The following is a 15,789-nucleotide window of genomic DNA, read 5'->3' on the forward strand; positions in this document are numbered from 1 at the left end:
TCAGAGCTCATCTTTCAATATATTTAGCACCAGTAATATTTGAGCAACAATGTAGAAAATTTAGTCATGCTAGAGCCCCCCCTCCAGCCCTCCCAAATCCACTGATTTGTTGGACTTAGGAAGAAATATCTTGAGATTGGAGATGATTTTTCAGATTAAACAAAATAGAATGCATCTACTAAATGTTAAATTATGTCATCATATTTTTAAGCAGTAGAGTAAGTTATTGAGTATAGGGTGTATCTTCTTTCCAAATAGTTAAGTAGAATGATTTTGGTAAAATTCCTTTAGCTCAGTAAATCTGATTGATTTAGTGGTATGCATTCAGGTTTTGTTTTTTGTTTTTAATTTCTTATTCTTTAACTGGATTTGGTCTTCCATAGTGCTTTTGCATCTCTTCCGAAGCACAAACCTGGTTTCTGGTCAGATGTTGCTATGGCTGTAGGTTCTCGATCTGCTGAAGAATGCCAGAGAAAATACATGGAAGATCCCCAAAGAAATGGATTCCAGAAACATGTCACTAAGAAAAAGCCAGTCAATCCCAAAGGCGAAAAAAATGGTAAACTTTGTAGTAAGTAGTTTTTTCCTATTTTTCTGTATCAACTTACAATCACTCACTAGATGTATTTATATATATATATATATATATATACACACACACACACACACACACACACACACACTAGAGGCCCGGTGCATGAAATTTGTGCACAGGGGTCGGGGGGAAGGACAGGTTCCCTCAGCCTGGCCTGCACACTCTCCAATCTGGGACCGCTGGCTCCTAACCCCTCGCTTGCCTGCCTACCTGATCGCCCCTAACCCCCTCTGCCTGCCTGCCTGATCACCCTAACTGGTCCCGTACTGGCCTGATCGTCCCTAACTGCTCCCCTGCTGGCCTGATCGCCCCTAACCGCCTCTGTCTCATCCCGCACCAGGACCCAGGATTCCCTCCTTTGGCTGGTCACAGGCACCCAAGACCTGGGCTTCTCTCCCTCTGGCTGGCTGCAGGCACCCAGGACCCAGGCCAGCTTAGCCCGGGCCCGCCGCAGCCATGGGACCGTGAGCAGGCAGTTTCACCCAGGCCACAGCCGCAGGCGCCCAGGACCACGGGGCAGGCAGCTTGTCCCTCTCCTGGGCCACAGCCACAGATGCTGGCACCCGGGATCATGGGGCACAGCCGCAGGCGCTGGCTACCGGGATCATGGGGCGGGCTGCTTCTCCCTCTCCCAATCCGCAGGTACAGCCGCAGGCGCCTGGGATAACGGGGCGGGCGGCTTGTCCCTCTCCCTATCCGCAGCCTGGCTGGTCCCCATTCCTCTCTCCCCAGTGTTGAGTGTCTGAGCCATTACGGTGTGATGGTGTGACAACCATTTGCATACTAGCTCTTTATTATATAGGATATTCAAGTGTCTTATGGATTTTTATTGTTTTGAATTTTAGAGAGTGGAAGGAAGGGAGGAAGGGGGGAGAGAGAGAAAAATATCAATTGGTTGCCTCTAACATGTGCCCCGACCTGAGTAGGGGATTGAACCTGCAATGGAGATATGTACCCTTGACCAGGAATTGAATCCAAGACCCTTCGGTCCATGGGCCGATGCTCTAACCACTAAGCAAAACTGGCCAGTGCTATAGATGTTTTCTTAAAACTTTAAAACTAGAAAGAACTCCAAAGATCATCTGTTTACTTTGGACATCTTAGCTAGTTAATTCCATCAACATTAGCCTTAGCAGCCTTGTGATTTGAGTTTGTTCTAGGAAATCAGCAATTGGATCCACAAATTTCAATATTTGGGTTATTGTTCTAAGGGTCTAATTTAATTTCAGGCCACTTGGGTAGGGTCCCCAAGGTAGGTTTTCATTATCAGAGTAAATTTAGTTTTTATGGCTTCCAGGAGTGCACACTTCTGCCCAAGGTTTATGCTAGAGAAGTCCTAGTCTAAACTTGGGGGTGTGTCCAGTATTCCTGTCATAATTAAATGAGGTTTGTTTTAGCAAAAACAATAAATTAGGTATCAGTAAGAGGAGTATGGGAGATAATCTTTCTCACAAGATTAAGACCTTTTTAACCAAACCCTGCCTAATCTTACATGTATTTTCTTCATGAGTATCTTTTGGATAATGATATTGCACAGATCCCAGTGCAGAAAGGATCCCTTGTTATAAAAAAAAGAACATATATATTAATAGGGGCTGAATTTACTTAATATGAATACACAGTTTAGATTTTGTTAGGTTTGTTAACTTTAGAGCAGTTATTCTAATGACCAAGTTCTTACCAAAATGTTTTGCTGACTCTTAAGGCAAGAGAGGTGATTCAGATAAGAAGCAAGCTATTAAGATAACTGCCAAAGTGGGAACTCTTAAGAGGAAGCAGCAGATGAGGGATTTTCTGGATCAGTTGCCAAAAGATGACCATGATGATTTTTTTAGCACAACACCTTTGAAGAAACAAAGAGTGCTGGTAAGAGTCTTGAATGCATGATATTGTGTGTGTTTTTTAAATTGTTTTCTTTATATTGATTTTTATCTTATTTTTATATATGGTTAGTATTCATCTCTAATATTTAGGCGAAGGATTGATAGTCTCCACAGACATAACCCAGTACAGGCCATTCTCATCAGTGTATAGAGTCTACCCTTCAATGAGGTTCCAAGGTAACGTTTGTAGAACCAAATAGAAAACCCAGAAATATGCCAAATGTGTATATTTAAAATTTCATACACAATGAGGCAAACATTTTTTGAGAGTGATAAAAGATTATTACTCACTGTACAATAAATTGTCTACATCAAAAATCACGTAACTAAAAACTTCGATTGGGATAAAATATTTGCAACAAAGAACACAAGGCCAAAAATAGGATATAAAGAACTCATTTAAATGTTCCTATGTAAGTATACCTTCTAAATTACAGGATCATTTTAAAAATAAGTTAAAATATCCATTAACAAAAAGCAATGGAGATGTTGATACAGTCATGCATCAGTGGATGTTTGGAAAGCATTATGGCAACATATGAGAGCCATGAAGATTAATTCTACTCATGGGAATTTATCCTACAAAATTGAAAAGATGCCAAAAATCTTCACAAAGATAATCATTGCAGGTTTATTTTTATACAGAAAAAAAGCACCGTAGAATCAATCCATATATCAACTAAGAATATTCTTCATAAACATAGTGAAATACAGTACAAACATTAAGTACAAATTTGAAACTTAAGGATATTAAGATTAAAGTAATGCGAAGATAGATGGATCTAGACAGCTAAACTATTAAGTGTAAAAATTGAGTTTTAATGACCTAGACGGAAGGGTACTTTTTTCATCTCATTTTTTTAAATGTTTTTATTGATTTTTAGAGAGAAAGGGGGAGAGAGAGAGAGAGAAACATCAGTGATGAGAGAATCATTTATCGGCTGCCTCCTGCACATGCCACATGGGATGGAACCCGCAATCAACTTGGAATCGAACTGTGACCTCCTAGTTCATAGGTTGTCACTCAACCACCGAGCCACACCTACTAATGAGGATCATCTCATTTTTTAATATTGTTAAATCATCTTCAATCTTTAAAGGCTACATAATGCTTTAATAATTTAGTAACATCATTATCTGGGCCCCCTTTTATCTATACAGGTTATAAAGGGAGGTATTTTAAGGGAGCCATCTGAGGTTCTTACTGTATTCTCTGCACAACAATGTGGTCCTTCGGGGTTGTACCCATTATATTATTCCACCATCATTTCAGGTTCTATATATGTTTTGGCCAAAATGTAATAGTCTCAACAATTTAAAACTAAAGTTAATAAAATAGAAATAGAAAGCAGTAAAGTAGTTCATTTTCTGTGGCATAAGTCCACTTTCTGTATGGTTTTAATATAAAGGTAAGTAAAATCTTAAGGATTGAATTATTTATTGGACATATATACACAAAAGGTTTAATACTGCTTGAATTCCTATTCAGTACCAAGCATAATAGTAAATAAATCACAGTTTTGTTTTGTTCTGTCTACACAGAGGTCAGCAAACTATGGCGCATGGGACAAATCTAACATACCATCTTTTTTGTTAGCAAAATTGTATTGGAGCACAGACAGGAACAGTGTTTACATGTTGGCTGTAGCTGCCTCAAACTACAACCAGCAGAATTATGTAGCTGGGACAGAGAATGTATGGACCACAAAGTCAAAATACTTATCTGACTCTTTACAGAAAACATTTGCTGACCCCTGGTCTATACAAATTGTAGAAACAGATGTCATTGTCTTCATTTTACACAACCAAGTTTTTTAGAGGACAAGGCTCTCTTCTCTGCCTACTAATATTTTTCATTATCTCAGGAAATTATAAGGCAGAAAAAGCCCTCCTAAAACATTTTGTGATGAGGAATTTTATTCTTAGGGGTGCCTGCTGATAATGAATATTTGTATTCTAGTTGCCAAATTTCCAGTTCAGTCAGGAAGAAGATATTCTGCCAAATATGGACAGAAATCCAACAACTCCATCCTCAGTTATCTTTCCATTGGCAAAAACTCCTCAGTGTCAGCATGTCAGTCCTGGAATGCTAGCCTCTATAAACAGGTAAATATGCATAAGATACTGTAATTCTGTGCATCAATATTTAACATTTCATGAGTTGAAGAGAATAAATATCAATAATGAGAAAAGTCATTATATTTTAAAAAATCAAGAATAGTTCCTAGAAGTCAAAGATTGAGAGTTTCTGCAAGCAGGTGTGTTATTCTGTAATGTTGGAACACAGCTCACACTTTACATCAGGATAAATTCCCACTGGATCAAAGTTTTACATGTGAAAAATTATACTATAAAATATACCTAAAATAACCTTGGATAATTATTTTATAGTCTTAGATTAGTGAAGGTCTTTCTGACTATGATGGAAGACCCAGAAGCCACTAACAAAAAGAATGTAGTTCACTATATTAAAAAAATTTCATTTGGTACCAATCAAACATAAACAATCAAAGGACTAAAAACAATAACAGTTGTTGGAGAGGATGTAGAGAAAAGAACCCTCATACACTGCTGGTGGGAACGTAAATTAGTACAACCATTATGGAAAACAGGATGGAGGTTCCTCAGAAAATTAAGAATAGAGCTATATGACCCAGCAATCCCTCTTCATGGTATCTACCCAGAAAACGAAAATAATTATTTGTAAATACACAGGTACCCCTATATTCATTGTATTACTCACAATGGCCAAGACATGGAAACAACCCAAGTGTCCTTTGATGGATGATTGGATAAAGAAAATGTGTTACATATATACAGTAAACTACTCAGTCATAAGAAAAGATGAAATATTGCCATTTGTGCCAACATGGATGGATTGTGTGTGTGTGCGTGCGCACGCACGCGTGTGTGTATTGATTTTTAGAGAGGGAGAGGAAAAGAGAAAAACATTGATGTGAGACCAGAACATAGACCAGCTGCCTCCTGTGCACCCCCACCAGGGATCCAGTCTGCAACCTAGGCATGTGCCCTGACTGGGAATGGAACCAGTAACCTATTATTGTATGGGACGACACCCAACAAACTGAGCCACACTGGCCAAGGCTCCATGGATAGATCTTGAGTATCATGCTCATTGAAATAAGTTGGATGGAAAAGACCAAGAGTCATGATTTCACTCATCTGTAGGATGTAAAATAGAAAGCAGCAAATGAATGAACAAAACAAAAGCTCATGAACACAATATGGTAGTTACTAGAGTGGGTAGAGGGGTCAAATAGATGATTGCAGGAGGAGACTAAATTTTGGGTGGTGCGCACACAATGCAATATACAGATGATGTATTATAATGACCATTTGAAACCTGTATAATCTTATTAACCAATATCACCCCAATACATTTAATTTGAAAAACCACAAATGATAATTTGAGAAAGGAATATGTGGAACACATCACAGGAAAAAGGCTAATTTCCCTGATACAGCACTCCTACAAATTAGGAAAGTCATTCTCCTGAATTACTAGCAAAAAGGTAAATTAGTTCAATCTCTGTAGGCAGCATTTTGTCAATACATATCAAAGTTATATGCTTTGCACATGCTCTTTAACCTAGCAATCCTACTTTTAGAATTGTGAATGTTCAGCTTATTCCTTGCAATCCTATCTAATAAAAGAGTAATATGCAAATTGACTGTCACTCCAACACACAAGATGGCCGCCCCCATGTGGACACAAGATGGCCGGTAGGGGAGGGCAGTTGTGGGTGATCAGGCCTGCAGGAGAGGGCAGATGGGGGAGATCCAGGCCTGCAGGGGTGGGCAGTTGGGAGCAACCAGGCCTGCAGGGGAGGACAGTTAGGGGCAACCGGGCCAGCAGGGGAGGGCAGTTGGGGACGAACAGGCCTGCAGGGGAAGACAGGGGCGACCAGGACAGCAGGGGAGAGCAGTTAGCGGTGAACAGGCCGGCAGGGGAGGGCATTTGGGGGCAACCAGGACTGCAAGGGAGGACAGTTAGGAGTGACCAGGCCAGCAGGGGAGGGCAGTCAGGGGCAATTGGGTGGGCAGGGGAGCAGGTAGGCATTGATCAGGTTGGTAGGGGAGTGGTTAGGGGATGATCAGGCTGGCAGGCAGAAGTGGTTAGGGGCGATCAGGCTGGCAGGCAGGCGAGCGGTTGGGAGCCAGCAGTCCTGGATTGGAGAGGGTGCAGGCTGGGCTGAGGGACAGCGCCCCCCCACACACACCGTGCATGAATTTTGTGCACCAGGCCTCTAGTATTATTTATAATAGCAAAATACTGAAAACAACTCAAATGTCCGTAAATAGGGACTAATCAAGTAACTTCTGGTACATTATATAGCTATAGAAATTAATGAGAAAGTTCTTTATATACTGCTATGGTAAAATGTCCACAATATAGGTGAAAAAGTTATATACATTGAATTATGTGTTGCCACTTATGTATAGAGGTATGATATACATGAGTGTGTATATGTGTATACTTGTACATAATTGCTTTAATTAAATATCTGTGAAAGGATACATAGACTGAAAACACTGATGATCCCTTGGGAGAGAAACTAAGATATCTTGGGAGACTGAATTTTTAGCTATATGAATATAGGAACTATTCTATATAATAAAACCCTACTATGCAAATCGACCGAACAGCAGAACAACCGGTCACTATGATGAGCACTGACCACCAGGGGGCAGACGTTCAATGCAGGAGCTGCCCCCTGGTGGTCAGTGCGCTCCCACAGGGGGAGCGCCACTTAGCCAGAAGCCAGGCTCATGGCTGGTGAGCACAGTGGCAGTGGTGGGAGCCTCTCCCGTCTCCACGACAGTGACTGCTGGCTTAGGCCCACTTAGGGGAGCGAGAGGGCACAGGCCAGGCTGAGAGACCCCCCACCCAGTGCACAAATGTCGTGCACTGGGCCTCTAGTTTGAAATATAAATAATATTAAGAAAAATAGGGGTGGCCAACAGTAAAATGTTATGCAGAAAAGATGGAAAGTGATAAGGAGGCCTAAAAATAGGCTATCCCATATGCTGATCTAGTAAGAATAATCTCCATGGAATGTGAGGGGCAAGAGCCAAATCATAATGATTCAAATACCATATTCAGTACCCTCAGTGAAGCCTGATGGAACTTTAATTTGCATTTATTTCACAAAAACAATTTTCCCCATCCATCCCCAAATTATTTTTTGTTTACTTGTGATTTAGTATTTAGTGCAGGTGAAAGTATATTGAGAGGATCATTTTGGACAAAGTTTTTGGTAAGCACTTTGGCCAAATGAAAAGCATTAAAATACTAATTCCTTTTGGCCCTTTAATTAGTGATTTCTGCCCTGGCTGTTGGACTGTCGGCCCATGCACAGAAGAGTGGCAGGCTCAATTCCCAGTCAGGGCACATACCCAGTTCACGAGTTCAATCCCGGTCAGTCCAGGCACATAGGAAAGGCAACTAATTGATGTTTCTCTCTCTCTCCCTCTCCTTTCCTCTCTCTCTGAAATCAGTTAAAAAAAGAAAAAAACACATACCCTCAATAATTTAATTATTGAGTTCTATAAAAATAAAAGATTTGAGCAAGTAGACAGACATTTTTTCTTAGAGAGCACATGATGGACTCATATAATGAATATATTTTCTAAAACATTTTTCATATTTTATTTTTTAAATATATTTTTATTGATTTCAGAGAGGAAGGGAGAAGGATAGATAGATAGAAACCTCAGTGATGAGAATCATTGATGGCCTGCCTCCTGCACGCCCCACACTGGGGATTGAACCCGCAACCCAGCTATGTGCCCTGACCAGGAATGGAACCATGACCTCCTGGTTCATAGATCGATGCTCAACGACTGAGCCAAGCTGGCTAGGCTTTTTTCATAATTTAAAACATGAGTTTCCTAGACCTTCTAAACTATCTCTTAAATTGAACCAGCTCTAGTTGACTCCCCCATTTTTTTTTTAAGTTTTAAATTATGAAAGTTTTTTATCATTTCAGAAATGATTCCTTTGTACAGGACAACAGACTCATGAGATGGTGATCCTGAACTGGTTAGGCTTATTCACTTGCCTAGCCAATGAACAATATTTGTGGTACACATTACATCTTTTTTTTTTTTTTTCAACCTTTTATTTAATTAATTACATTTATTGGGGTGACACTAGTTAATAAGATCATATAGGTTTCAAGCATACATATTTATAATCCACCACCTGTATATTGCATTGTGTGCCCACCACCCGAAGTCAAATCATATTCCATCACCATATATTTGGTCCCCTTTACCCTTTACTTACCCTCCCCCAACCCTCTTCCCTCAGTTTCCACCATACTGTTATCTGTGTCAATAAGTTTCAGTTTTATATTCATGAGTGAAATCATATTGTTCTTAGCTTTTTCTGACTTATTTTGCTTAGCATGATATTCTCAACATCCATGTTGTTGCAAATAGCAGAATTTCATCTTTTCTTATGGCTGAGTAGTTTTCCATAGTGTATATGTGTCACATCTTTACCCAGTCATCTGTAGGAGGACGCTTTCCATGTCTTGGCTACCATAAATAATGCTGCAATGAACATAGGAGTGCATATGTCTTTGCGAATAAATGTTCTCAGATATTTCAGGTAGATACCCAGGAGAGGGATTGCTGGTGTCATATGGTAACTCAGTTATTTTTTGAGGATCCTCAATATTGTGTTACATAGTGATTATACCAGTCTACATTCCCACCAGCAATGAATGAAGGTTCCTTTTTCTCTTCAACCTCTCCAACACTTATTACCTATTTTACTCATAATAGCCATTCTAATAGGTGTGAGGTGGTATCTCATTATAGTTTTGAGTTCATTTCCCTAATAGCTAGTGAGGTTGAACATCCTTGTCAGAGCTATTTGCAAATATTATTTCCCATTCGCTTGGTTGCCTTTTTGTTTTGTTATTGGTTCCTTTTGCTATGCAGAAGCTTTTTAGCTTGATATAGTCCCATTCATTTGTTTTAACTTTATTTCCCTTGTTTTGGGGGTTAAGTTCATAAAATGTTCTCTATGACCAAGTTTAGTAGCTGTTTTATTCAGATCTTATATTTAGGTCTTTGATTCATTTTGAATTAATTTTTGTACATGGGGACAAGCAGTAGACTAGTTTCATTCTTTTGAATGGCTTTCCAATTTTTCCAGCACCATTTATTGAAGAGGCTTTCTTTTCTCCATTATGTGTTTTCGGCTCTTTGTAAAAGTTCTTGCCCATATACATGTGTTTCTATTTCTGGGCTCTCAGTTCTGTTCCATTGGTCAGTGTGTCTGTTTTTCTTCCAATACCATGCTGTTTTCATTATCGTTGAGTCAGGTAGTGTGATATCTCTGGCTTTTTTCTTTTTTCTTAGAATTTCTCTGGCTATTAGGGGTCTTTTGTATGGTTCGATACATATCTGATTATTGTTTTGTTCTCTTTCTTTTAAAAATGTCAATGGTTAGAGTATGGGCTCATGTACTGAAGGGTTGCAGGTTTAATACCTGACCCAGGTCACAGCGCCTGTGGGAGGCAACAAATGGATGTGTCTGTTTCACATCAATGTTCTCCCCTACCCCACCTCCACCCTCTTTAAAAAAATATTCTTGGGTGAGGATTGACCAAAAAAAGAAAAAAAGTCATTGGGATTTTTATGGTGATTTCATTAAACCTGTATATTGCTTTGGGTAATATGCAAGAGTATTTGTGGTACACATTATATCTTAATACAGTCACACATTTACAAATTTCTACCTGTCACACCTTTAAGGTTGCTCCCAAATAGTCACAAAGGAACAGATAATCATATAGGATATTTTGGAGCCAAGAGAAAGAATTAGAATTGGTGCTTGGCTGGTATTTACTGTAAAAAAAAAAGACTAGGAATTGTAGGGGAAAATGAGAACAACCATTCTGTTTAATTTTCATCTGTAAATTATGAGTCAGGTCTATTTGCTAGGAAAGAGAGGATTAAGAAATAAGGTATATCTCAGAGGGGAGGGAGAGGAGAGACAGGAACAGATTAACCAAAGAATTCATATTCATATATGGGTAACCAATGGATACAGACAATAGTGTGGTAAAGGCCTGGGTGGGGCAGGGGCTGGGAGGAGGGGGATGTAGAGGGGGGATGCGGAGACATTTGTAATACTGTCAACAACAAGATAGCATTTAAATAAATAAAAATTATAACAAAACAAAATAAGAAATAGATAAGATAAAGCCTGGCGTGTCACAGATTCAATTCCCTGGTCAAGGGCATGTACCTGGGTTGCAGGTTGGATCCCCAGTCCCAGTTGGGGCACATACAGGAGACAACCAATCAATGTGTGTGTCTCACATTATTTCTTCCTCTCCCTCTCATTCTTTCATTCTCCCTCTCTCTCTCCCCCTCCCCCTCCCACACTCCCCTTTAATGGGAAAAATATCCTCCCATGAGAATTAACAAAAAAATAGGTAAGGTAAAAAGAAAAAATGAAAAACTTCATAGATGTACACTGAATTGAAGACTCAACACAGTTGGATGCTATAAATTAAGGGTTTTCATCACCTTAAAGTTATCAATTTCAAGATTCAATCTGGATTAGGGAAGGAAGTGGCCAGGAGAAAGGAGTGAAAGGTGTAACAAAAGGGAATTCATGGATAAGAAGTCACAGTGAGTTTTGAAAAAGCAGCAGCAGCAAAATAGAGACTGGAAAGAGCACAAATGGGACAATGAACACGCAAAACCATAGTTTCCTAGAATATTCTTATCTGGTATTTCCATTTCCTTTAAATCTTCTAAACTTTTTGTCCATCTTCCTGGGTACACCATTGTCTTTAAAAATGTTAGTGAAAACGCACTTTTTAGAAATTGAAACAAATTAATTTTGTCAATTGTTCATTCTATGGATAAAATTATGGTAGTTAATGTTGACTTGCAATTATTTTGTATTCAAACAGGGATGATTGTGATAAATATGTTTTTCATATGCAAAAAAAACATAAAAATAAAGGTGGTGTTGTCTGGGGCAATATCAAGAAAAAAACAGTAAGTATTTTTATTCTTCACACCAGATTTATTCAACGCATATTTATGGAACAACCATAATACATGGCAAACTGCGGGAGTTAAAAGTTATGTAACAGGCCTTGCCCTCAGTTACTTACAGCCTAATTAATATAAGTAAATGGTAACATGAGGTTGTGAGGGAGGTAAGTACCCAAGTGCTGTAAATTACAGGTGGCAGCTGACAGACTCTAGTATTTGAGGAAAGTGAAAATGATAAAAATTTTCATTCAAAGAGTCAGACAGGGTGGGAAAAGCACAGGTCAGGGAAGGACATTTCAGGCCAGACACAAAAGCATATCTGTTCAGTGATTGGGGAATCATCCAGACTGAGTTACGATTATTACAGAATAAGAAACTTCAAATTCCATGCAGCTTCTAAATGTTTTTCAGATTCAGCTAATTTATATATACGTAGATCAATATTTACAATTAGTTATAGAAAAAATTTTAACTCAGCCTTGCTTTAATAGTGATCTATATCCCTTTGATAAAAAAATTGGGAAAATCCTTTATCCTCTTGAATTAATTTTAAAATTTTGTTTGATTTTACTTTGGATAACTTATATTCTAGAAAAGCTAATTCACCTCAGATTTCCTCAAAGTAAATAGCTAATCTTAGAGAAATATAGTTTATCGAGGTAGTAGAATGGGAAATGACTGCCTTATTCCCTGAAGGTATATTCCTTCTGACCAAGTTATGGACACCTCTTCCTCCCTCACCCATTTTGAAATATTTATATTGTAAACTTGCCTAGAGTAAAATTCCTCTCAGTCTCTAAACTAAAGATTGGAATTAATCACATCCAATCTTTGTGGGCTTCACTTGTCCACAGGAAATGACACCTCTGGGGGAGCTTGGTTAAAAATCAGCCTGGAGACTAAATTCTTCAAAAGAAATCTCTGCTCCATAATTAAAGATGTAGGCAGCCTCCCTCTTGGTGTTTCTCAGATTCTCCTTTTCCAGTCCCACATTCCTTATGAAAATGAAATTTTGGTTTGTTTTAAAGGACCAGGAAGTGTCTGTTTTGCCAGTAAGAATTTGGGTTTCCTTGACAAGTGTTTCTCAAACTTTAATGTGCATGGCAGTCACCTAGGGATCTTGTTAAATCTGATCTAGCAGATTTGAGATTCTGCATTTCTAGCATCCTCCAGATGATGCCCCTGCTGCTGATCTATGGACCATACTGAGTAGTAGCAAGACCCTAGTCCGCTGCTCTCTGCAAAATGAGAAACAGTTCATATACATATATCCATATGAACTGTTTAATAGTTTAAAAACTATTAAAAACATTTCTCTGTATTTCTGACATAATTTTAAATACTTTTGTTTTTCTTAATGGACTATAATTTCAGCTGCCAAATTATATATTTATGATTTAGCCCCATTTTTTCATAGATTAATATTTTGTAGCCAATGTGTGAGGATAGAAAGAGCAAAGGATTCATGTAGTGTTAAAAATTCAGGTGTCAAGGTTTGACTTCCAATACCAGCTTTGTGGTGAAGCAAGCTACTTGAGCTTTCTAATTTCATTTTATTCATGTATGGTATGACCTGGGGGTCATAATGATACTGGTTTCTCTCACCAAATGATTTTGAGAGCTAAAAAATGTAATAATGTTTTGACTCATTTCACAGGGAAAAAAAATTATTTACATCACAATCTATGAACATGAGTTTGTATCTCAAAAGTTTTAAAAATACTTCCCTTTACATAGTGCAGTGGTTGGCAAACCGTGGCTCGCGAACTACATGCGGCTCTTTGGCCCCTTGAGTGTGGCTCTTCCACAAAATACCACATGCGGGCGCACACGTACAGTGCAATTGAAACTTCGTGGCCCATGCGCAGAAGTCGGTTTTCGGCTCTCAAAAGAAATTTCAATCGTTGTACTGTTGATATTTGGCTCTGTTGACTAAGGAGTTTGCAGACCACTGGCATAGTGGGTATACTGTCATATTTCCTTTTCTATTATGTTTCTTTTCAGTTTTTAAAGATAACCAGCTATGGCCAATAGTTTAAAAAGCACTCATGTATGTAAGCATGCATTACATAGTTAAAGCTTATAATATAAATTACCATTGTATGAAAGATTTTAAAGTACAGACAATTTTAAAATGTTGCTAGTATAATGTCATGGCATAAGTACTTAGGAGATTTTGGCAACTTTCAGAGGCCCATAGACTATCCTTTAATTGCTATTGCATAAGTTTGTAATGTGGGAAATGACATTGAGTAAGTCATGGTTCTTGCCCCAAATAAATTCATCTTAGAATTAGACATTTCATGGATAATTATATGACTAGAGGCCTGGTGCACGAAATTCATGCACTCGGGGAAAGTGGGGGAGAGGTCTCCTCAGCCCAGCCTGGGCCCTCTTAACAGTCCTGTACCCCGTGATCGATCACCCCAAAGAGGTAGGCCCCACCCACCCAGCCGGGGCTCTGTGATGGGTCACCTCCTCCAAGGGAGGCCCTGCCTACCCATCGCAGCCCGCTGGTCAGTGGCCTGGGCCTCCCTCTTTGGGGTGATCGTGGAGCCCCCCAATTGATCACCCCTCCAGCCAGTGGCCTGGGCCTCCCTCTGCAGGGTGATCCATGCGGTGATGGGGGTCCCCCCACCAATTGCATTACACTCGCCTTGGCTGGCATGGTCATCCAGACAGTCGTTCCACTGTTTGTCCATTAGGTCGATTTGCATATTACATTTTTATTATTATTATTATAGATTAGGTGTTGTTATAAGTACTCTGGGGATAAAGCAGGCTTAATTTTGTCTAGATTTGAGGCAGGCTTCATAGAAGGTACTATTTTGCTATTAATGTAAACTCTTTTTGTAGGTTGAAAGTGATTTTTCAACTCCATCAAGAAGAAAAACCCCACTTAACAAAGGTAATACACATATCTTTCTTTAGTAGCTCAGTTCTGTTGTAGAGCAGTATCTTTATTAACATGGTACTAAAATTACCTGTTATCAAGTGGACAGACTTACCATTTGATATCTTAGTTATTTTTATTGAAATTACTTTTAGAAATGTATTCATCATTTTTATTAAACTCTTCTTAGGAGAAAGCTCTACTATTGGAAAACTTTTCACTAATGCTATGGAGTCTTTGGATGAAGAAGAGAAAGATTATTATTTTTCAAGTTCTGATTCTGCATAGTAAAAGTGAGAAAATATTTCCAGTATTTTTATCAAGAAGCAGACAGTTATGCATACCTTCATTTGCAACACATATATTTTCTTTATAAGTAGCTTCTTTTGAAATTGTGGGCTCCTTGTCAAAGGTTCTATTGTTTGTAATCAAAGTTAAAGATCCTTCTATAGCATATTCCTCATTGCTACAGCTTACTACAAATATAAGGAAAATTGTTTTGCTTGCTATATAAATGGTCTCTCATAAGCATCTAAGTCTGTTTAAGAAAATCATGTTCCAAACTGAATTTTTAAAATCTTTCAAGAAAATGTTGCTACCCTTAAAGGAGGAGGTTGGGGGGAATAAAGGATAGATTGTACTGGTAGCTACTGAATTCATGAACACTTGAAGTTAGTATTTTTCAACACTTGGTATATAAGCCAAAGTTGATATGATGTTTAAATTACTTGTTGTTGAAACTATTTGTTATGCTTTCTTTTCGCCCAGTTGTTTTTCTTAAAACTTATGATTGGCATATCTATGAACCTATGTAAATTTTAATTTATTGCTTTTTCAGTATTTCATTAGGAAGAGTTAGAGAACAGATTTTGTTGCATCCTTAAGCCTTATTTACATATTCAGGCACAGCACATGTAAATATTAAAAAGACTGGAATAGACAAACATTCAAGTAATAATAGGTCTACCGTTATAAGGAGTTATGTTGTAGTAAACATTGTTTTAAAAAAAAACAAAACTCTAGCTTATTCTGCCATTATGTTTTAAAATTTGACATAGAATATTCCCCTCTGGTTTACAGTACATGTTCACCTACCCTTCTCTCCATAATTGTTCAAATAAAATTAGTTTGCTTTTATAATATTTGTGTTTTGGTTGTTTTTTAACCCAGAATTCTTAGTAAAAGATACATTTTCTTGTGTCTTACAAATTTAGTCAATGTTAATCAGTAGTTATATAATATAGGATTTATAGAAACACAAGATTTAAAAAGAATAGTGCAGTTAGATAGATCATTCTCCTTTAAACTTCCTTGCTTATTTCTACCACAAAGACTTGACAGATAGATGTAGGATGGAACAAATGACG

The 15,789-nt window shown here is 38.3% G+C and overlaps 1 protein-coding gene across 3 annotated transcripts in view; it reads left to right on the plus strand.

Moving 5' to 3' along the window:
* MIS18BP1 (MIS18 binding protein 1) overlaps positions 1 to 15,561 on the plus strand; it is a 73,413-nt gene extending 57,852 nt beyond the window's left edge. For 2 of the 3 annotated variants that reach the window (XM_080659159.1, XM_080659161.1), the window contains 6 exons: positions 384 to 571; positions 2,301 to 2,461; positions 4,439 to 4,584; positions 11,442 to 11,529; positions 14,386 to 14,437; positions 14,613 to 15,561. In XM_080659159.1, the coding sequence (XP_080515285.1) occupies positions 384 to 571; positions 2,301 to 2,461; positions 4,439 to 4,584; positions 11,442 to 11,529; positions 14,386 to 14,437; positions 14,613 to 14,710 (733 nt within the window). In that variant the 3' untranslated portion in view covers positions 14,711 to 15,561. The remainder of the gene's footprint in view (positions 1 to 383; positions 572 to 2,300; positions 2,462 to 4,438; positions 4,585 to 11,441; positions 11,530 to 14,385; positions 14,438 to 14,612) is intronic. The other variant, XM_080659160.1, reaches the window with a different exon arrangement.
* Positions 15,562 to 15,789: the final 228 nt, after the last annotated feature.

This window comes from Plecotus auritus (genome assembly GCF_963455305.1).
Source record: "Plecotus auritus genome assembly, chromosome: 1".
Taxonomy (NCBI): domain Eukaryota; kingdom Metazoa; phylum Chordata; class Mammalia; order Chiroptera; family Vespertilionidae; genus Plecotus; species Plecotus auritus.